General features: G+C 38.8%; 1 protein-coding gene across 1 annotated transcript; it reads right to left on the bottom strand.

Annotated features, from left to right (window-relative positions):
- Positions 1 to 3,492: 3,492 nt before the first annotated feature.
- LOC108673330 (ubiquitin carboxyl-terminal hydrolase 22) lies at positions 3,493 to 8,002 on the bottom strand (the record flags this gene model as incomplete). The annotated part of the gene is made up of 7 exons (XM_018161135.2): positions 3,493 to 4,301; positions 4,684 to 4,833; positions 5,207 to 5,361; positions 5,569 to 5,672; positions 6,089 to 6,237; positions 6,833 to 6,936; positions 7,865 to 8,002. Coding segments are annotated over 7 exons (843 nt in total), but the record flags the coding sequence as incomplete, so codon positions are not given.
- Between the last annotated feature and the right edge of the window lie 266 nt (positions 8,003 to 8,268).

The raw sequence follows: 8,268 nt of genomic DNA on the forward strand, positions 1-8,268 counted from the left end.
GACCAGAATGAAAAGTCATTATTCCCTAAAACAAGCTTCCCCAATCTCTGCCAAGGAAATGCTACAAACTTCGATATGCACGATGCCTTGAGGATAGATTCAGATTAGTAATGTTATCCTAAGCCATCGTATGCTCCAGGGGGTGTCATTCAATACTTTAATGGACGCAAGATATACTACACAATTACACGGTTAATTCAATCAGTGGGCTACAAATGCTTAATAAACTTCAGCAATAAGTAGAATCAGGAGAGTAATTGTACAGGGATATACAAATGTTAACAGTCAAATTTATTAAGCGGCATGATCGAGATAAGACCCGTTAGAAAATGAATATTCAGGAGCATCGAATGGTAGCAGGATCACGTTAGTTAGAATATTGGTCTCAAAAAGAAATAATTCGGAAGTAGCAAAAAAAAAATACGTTCATATAGCATAGCGCCAGCACAGAAACCGAGAGTGGCTTTATTTCAACTTGTAGGTAACATTTCAAGGCAATATGATTTCGGACAATAACATTTTTGTTATCCCTAACAAAAAGTATTCAGCACTCTACACGTCCATTTTTCTCCGGCTACAATCACTAGCTTAAATGGCTTATCCAGAGCTAATTTTAACAAGGCTAAATTTTAGGCGCCTAAGGCCAAAAATAAATCTGTAGGTACCGTGCAATACAGAACCTAAAGCGTCTATTTAAAGCGCCCTAAATATCCTAGCTACACAAAGATGATGAGGCGAGACCTTAGTTGAAGTCCTTAAACCTCTCACTAGAGCGACTTCCTGGTAGTCATGAAAGACACAAATGAAGTTGATTCGTCAGTCACCGCACTGGAAAAGAACAAACAAACCAGACGACCCCAGAATCCGGCTGTATAATGAAAAAAAAACCCACAAGTTAAATGAAATCAACTACGAAAAAAAATTTGTTTGTTCTTAAGTATTGAAATTCAAGTTTCGTAAAACAAATACAAAATAAACCTAAATCATGGAATAACAACGATCACCTTGCTCATGAAACATTAGTACCTACCACCCAAAAAAAAAAAAAACAAATCGGATGAAATTCTAGTTCATAATAACATTCACGATATTTGATGGAAGAAATATTGGAAAAGCAATCTTGAAAACATTGAGGAAAATTATAGAGACGCGGTGCCAGTTGGAAGAAGCTTGGTCGTCTCCTGTGGACACAGCCGTCCTTTCGTTATCACAGATAGTTAGGCGGCACCCGCACGGCGCTGCCCCTGACAAATAGACGGCAACCGCACCTAACAGACAGACAGTAGCCGCAAGACGCTACCGCACTCAGACAGACAGACGGCAGTCGCGCGACGCTACCGCACCCAGACAGACAGACAGACAGACGACAGCCGCGAAACACTACAGCACCGAGACAGACAGACGGCAGCCGCGCGACGCTACCGCACCCAGACAGACAGACGGCAAATTCACGACATTACCGCACCGAGACAACAGACGGCAAAATTGCGACGCTACCGCATCCAAACAGACAGACGTCAACCAAGCAACGCTACTGCACCCAAACAGACAGACGGCAACCGCATGGCGCTGCCCCAGACAGATAAGCAGTCAGACAACAGACAGTAATCGCGTACCTGAATCGACAGTTAGACTTCGACAGCGCGAAACTGCCGCAACTAAATCGACAGGCTTCGACCGCTAGAACTACCTAAACTTGCACGTTCTTAGTCCATTCAATGATGATGTTTACTAGAATATATGTACGTGATAAGCTAAGTGGCAAGAGAGCAATTATGGCTAATCATTCACACATAAATTAACACTGAATCGAACGTACATAAATACAGATACATGAAAATAGCGAGATAAATAGATCAGAGGAGGAGGATAGGTTACATGGAAATGGCGTCGAAATTTCGTGTAACTTAAAGGGGCGCTGTGACGTATACATGGTACGTGATATATTAATAACGATTACCTACTCACTGCATGTGGTTCAGAAATGCACTGAACACTTACTGAAAGGGAGAAATTCACAATTTAGAAATCGAAACTGCCATACGTTAAAGTTGTTAATACCTGGCACTTGGAAATTGATCTTGGCTTGTTCATGCTTTCGCGGCATTAAAGAAGTAGTTATACAAGCATTTGCGCTGTACATCTGAGATAAGCGGCAATGTAAACGGCGAACTGCCACCTTGACATCCATAACTATACTATATTCAGGATGTAGTAACACTTGCATATACCGGAAAGGATTTAAATCATGGAAAGGATTTTAATCAGCTCTACATACTTGATCTTTCCGGGGCTAAAAATTTGACGTATTAGAACAGCAAATAGCATACGGAATGTGCCGTAGATTCTGTCAGTGCTCCGACAGAGAGGACGGATTTTAATAAAGTAGATCTTGTGAATATGTTAGGCAAAACCTTGTGCTGTGAGAAGGCAGGAAACCTAACTTCATAACTGGAACAGCAAAGACGCATCAAGGGTAATTCCAAGTGGTAATTTACCTAAATTTCCACATAAGAATATCAATGCTGAATTGATAAGAATTGGTTGACATTCATGAAAGTATCAAATCTTCCTAATGAATGATCACCTTCGAAAAAATTCTTGTAGAAGTCAACAAAATATAACCTCAAATCTTCACAGAAGACAAGAGGCAGCCGAGGCCTTACACGTTATTACAACATAGCAAATTGACATTTCCTCATTTCACGATTTCGGAACAAACGTCTCAAAGTTGCGCCATGCTGGTGAATAAACACTTAAGATTTGCTCGATGACCACGAGATAGGTCTGAATTATTGATTTTGATTTACCCGCAAACAAAAATGTCTTCCAAAAAACAGAAATATTGACAAAACCAACAATTTCAAATGAATTGAAGCCAGCGAAAACTTCAGGATGGCGAAAAATAATGATGCACGTCTCGCTCTCAAATGTTGAAATTTTAAGTCGTTATTCAAATGTCTTCAGTTGATACAGAAAGAAGTGTGTGGAAGAAATGACTCAATGAATTGACACAGCCATACTACGCGGAAATGCAAGCACTCAAGATTTCCTCCATTCATTAATTCAGAGCTACTTAGACTACACAATATTAATGCTATACCGTACGAGCTTATCTACTGACTTCCACAAGGAAGCTCACGTTCATATAAAACCAGAGCTACAGTCTATGCTAATCTTAATCTTCGTCAATCACCAGAATCACGCCGAGGGCTCATTTGAATCAGTAGCACAAAAACATAAACGATTACCGAGTTTTTGGTTAAGTTTGATGATAATTAAAGTTACAAGCTACTCTTACCAGTACTTGTGACTCATCGCCTATATGTACACTATTATTAAAGTTACTTTAGGAGACGCTCACCCCGAGACATAGAAATTAATTTACCAGTGCCATAAAGCGCGACATTGACCATAAAAGGAGAAAAGCACGTACAGTATTAGAGTCGGGATCACAACCGCTGTCTTAAATGGTCACACAAACACAGTTCCGTACACTCAAGCATTCATTGATACGGAACACACAGTACAGTGAGTGAGGCTGGCTCACAGTAAACCTAGAATTACCCAATACTGAGTAGAATAGCACCAATGCTACCCAAAAAAAAAAAACATGAATCGGAGAACACAACCTGTAGCGTTGATCGCTTCATCAAAACAATACACAAAGAAAAATGCACCGACTGACACGGGTAGTGAAATAACAGAGAAAATCAACGTGAAAATTGACACGTGAAATTATACAGTAACAAAGGAGCTAACTTAACAATGTGACAATAAACAAATTCAGGACAATTTTACTCGACATAAAGCAGGTACATTGCAAGGACTACATAGCAACAATCAAGTGCTCACAGTGTGGCACAAACTCGATAATTTGATTAAAATTATTTTCACACAATCCGATCAAAATTTCAGAATCATAACGAACGTAGGACACAACAGAGAAAAATTAACTTTGTTTGGGTAATCCAATGGTTCATAAATATTAGCATTTAATCAGTACAGAAAAACGCTGAACCGCATTCGGGTTAGACAGACTAGCCCAGAGCTCACTAACGTTAGAGGGCATAATAACTACGCCTATTTTCTCTTCACGTATGCAACGATGTCGTGCACAAGCCAGCGATAATAGAAGAAAACAAACAAATTATTTTAAAAGGGCGTAATTTCGTTCCCTTCAGTACAGACACTGAAATTGACTATCGAGAAGAATGTGGTTCAAGGTAACTAGATTGGAGTCTCCAAGGATGACTTCTCATTCGTACTCCAGGATTTGCTTGTGGTAGAACAGGAGATACCTGAAAAAAAAAAATTGTCTCAACTAATTACACACAATATTAAGTGACTGATAATCATGGATATTTTAAGGAAATCGACCAGCACTTCCAGCTAGCCGTGTGTTTGGATACCTGAAAAATATCGAGAAACTTCAAGACATCAAATGTTCATCAGGATTATTGGTGTGGGAGCAGTGGGTATATGAAAAGGATGGAATTGATCGGCATGCATATGAGAGGGCGCTTATAGGCATGCATGTGGGAGGGGGCTTATTGGCATGCATGTGGGAGGGGGCTTATATATTGGCATGCATGTGGGAGAGGGCTTATTGGCATGCAGGTATGAAGGGACTTATCGGCATAAATAAGGTGGGTGACGCTACAACACGGCGTAGTGACGTACCCTTCAGAGCGCAGCACGTCCTGGATGGTAGCGCGTGTGATGAGGTGGTCGTCGCACTGGTACCATTGGTCGCGGTGCTGCCGGACGTACGCCGTGTAGTGACCAGCGTCCAGCGAGCCCACATGGTTCACTACAGCAAACAGCGAGTACCTGGTGACCACGGTAACACAGTTAATTGTCTGCCATTATAAAAGGTTGAAAATGTTAACATGTAGACGTGTAAATTGCCAGCTTCAAATTGTGAACACACCGTCATGTTAGGTTACGAGGAGAGCGAGGTTATTTTATGGTAAGCAGAATAAAAGTTTCTTGTATAGCATTAAGGCCTATAGCAAGCAGAGGATACAGATTTCATAAAACACGCTCTTCATTGAAAATTCAGCTCGTCCAAGAATCCAACTGTCATACTATGACACAAGATCTATGTTTCTTAACTCAATTGGATAGTTTGGGGCGATGGTATATATTCTTTTAGCGATGATAAAAATTATAAACACAAACCAACCCTATTATCAATCCTTACCTATTATTTACATCAGTATTTCTATGAGCTACTCCGTTATTATGATTGTTGTTATTGTTTCGTCTGTTGGACATGTACGGAGTCATGTCCAAGTGTTCAGGGAATGATATGAAAGTTGAGATCTTCTTGTGGAGACGATTGCTGTGCTCGAACCGCTGTGGCAGGAGATGCAAAATATCATAAATGTTCAGTTGAAAAATCATGCGTAATTTGGGAACATTCAAGTAGATAGTGCTTTACATGCACCTTCAACTTAATGCTGTATGTGACTCAAGTTTTAAAAGATAACTGCAACGTTATAATTACATGTCAGCTAAAAAACTACAAAATAATATTAGCAAAAATTCCTGAAAGGAACTCACTTTCAAATGAAAGCTGCACACAACAGGAAGTTTTTTCATTGTCAGCTGCTTTGTTGATTCTTGATAGCTCTGGCAGCCACTGCACTTAATCTTCGCGCTGCTCCCTGCAACAAGCAACACTCATTTATTTCAGTTTCTATTTAGAATAGGCCATTGAGTATTAAAAAAGGATTATTAATGAAGGGTATGATCAGAGAGTTGTTTGTACCTTGCAAAAAATGCTATAATATGCATATGATCAAAGTTATCTACACCTCACAAAAAATGCTGTATTATTTACATGACCAGAAAGTTTACATCTCACAAAAAATGCAGTACTTAATATATTTATGATCATAAAGTTGCCTACATCTCACAAAAATGCTGTAATATATATATGACAGCAAAGTTTACACCTCACAAAAAATTGCAGTAACATGTTGATGATCATAGTTATGTACACCACACAAAAACTGCTGTAATATGCATATGACCAGAAAGGACTGACGAGGGTTGTCAGATCTCATAGGAAATAACTTACCTAAATGTTCAGGTCTGGTAAACCTGTCCAGGCAGTCGGTGAGAGACGTGGGAGCCGTAGCAGCTGCGCCCTTGCTCTTACCGCTGTATGGACACGGTCCCAGGTCCAAGGAAATGTCCCAGAATGGGTCTATGGTTGTTGACACTCCACTGCAAACATAATGTCTCGATAAAACTTGGTTACTAAGTTACAAAAGCAATAATAAATAGAAGCAAACGACCAAGCTTAACCTATAATAAACAATTTCAATACAATACTAATCGTATCTTAAGTTATACTGTTATAGTACCTAGATTATTTGTTGGTAGACAGACGTTTCAAAGTTGGAGCACTGGCATGTCAGTATCAAATAACATCGATGGTCGTTGGCACATAAAATTAAAAAATGATACCGATAACCCCAAAAAACACAAAGATTAGTATGTTTAGGAGTAGGATTAGTATGAAAGTCTTCAATGAAGGAGAATAAGTAACAGGATTCCATATAAAAGATCAAATTTGTATTGCTAATGCATCCTACTCAAAAATAAGTAAAAGTAAGTACAACAATTAGTATTTTTCACAAGTAAGTAAAAAATACGAAATTTGCATATTTGAAAAAAATAAAAGAAAATCCCATATGAATAAAGAGTTATTCTCTGATAAAATTGATTAATACTTTTTATATGCACGCAGTCAAAAGTTATAAATATTTGTATAAACTTTCTACCTAAATAAATAACAGGAAATCTCGCTGAGACTCACTTGCATGCCTGACATACGACGTCAGACTGCAGCCCGCCTGTGAAGATCTGATCTATGATGCACGAGCAGGAGTGGTTGCTATCACCATTGCTTGGAGAATTGCCCTGAAAATAATATTTACCGTTTGTTCAGGGACTATTTTCATAGTTACTTTACATTGTTGATCATTGCTAAATAATATTAAGTTATTTCATGTACTTTTTATGGTTACTCCATATTGTTGATCATTGCTACATGATATCAGTTAAATCACGTACTTTTTATAGTTAATTTACATTGTTGACTATTGCCATCAGAAGTATAGAAAGTTTTATTTTTATGAATGGAAGAATGGAACCTAAAGAGACGAAATCAAATAATTTCTCTTATTAAATTTGATGCTTAAATGGCCAAGATGATAACTTTGGGAATGTTAACAAAATTGCAACAAATTGCGATAGAGAATATGGTTTCCCTGTATTAAATTACTTGTCAAAAGGAGAGGTTAATATTTTGAAACCACTTGCTAATGAAAGAGGCTGACAACTTGACAGTAGGAAATATCCATCTATATGTATCTTTAAAAGTTACCCAAGTAATTATTCATTCATCAGAATAAAAAGTATAAATTACAACAGAGTAACTAAAAATTGGTTGAACTCAGAGAATATAACAAGCCACTTAACGACAAAACACTAGAGGGAACTAAACGCTCAGAAGATGCGAGTGGAGAACCAGGCACCTGACAGCATCTACCTCTAAAGGGCATAACAATAAGTCACTGAGTGGCGAAACAGTTCTGTTACTTTAAGCCTAGAAGATGCGGGTGCAAAACCCAGGCACCTGACAGTATTCCACATAAAAAGCATAACAATAAGTCACTAAGTAGTATAAAAGTTCTGGTAACTTTATGCCTAGAAGATGCGAGTGAAGACCTCAGGCACCTGACGGTATCTCCCGATATAAAAGGCATAACAATACCGTAAGTCATTAGACAGAGTAACAGTACATGTAACTTTATGCCTAGAAGACGCGAGTGCAGACCCCAGGCACCTGACAGTGTCGGTGCAGCACATCCAGAGCAGCAATGAAGAACTCGTGCGCGTCCTGCTGCTCATAGCCCGCCAAGTGCCGCGCGTGCGTCCAGATGAGGTGCAGGAGCTTCTGCAGGATCAGCGGATTATGTCCCACCTATTATGTAGGAAGCCTACAAATATGTAAGTAGTCATGTTTAGCATGAAATTACCTACATATTGATACAAGATGTTCTGTTATGAAATTGCCACATATACACAGTAGAATTTAGTTCCGTAAGTTATTCAACATGTGCGTGCTATTGATCTTGATGATAAACTTTATTGCGTATACACGGTATATTTGATGGGGAAATAATTATACATTTAAATATTACAGATTCCTTAAATAAATCACCCGACATCTGTGATGTCGGGTGATGC

Source organism: Hyalella azteca, unplaced genomic scaffold, assembly GCF_000764305.2.
Source record: "Hyalella azteca isolate HAZT.00-mixed unplaced genomic scaffold, Hazt_2.0.2 contig8305, whole genome shotgun sequence".
In the NCBI taxonomy this organism is placed as follows: domain Eukaryota; kingdom Metazoa; phylum Arthropoda; class Malacostraca; order Amphipoda; family Hyalellidae; genus Hyalella; species Hyalella azteca.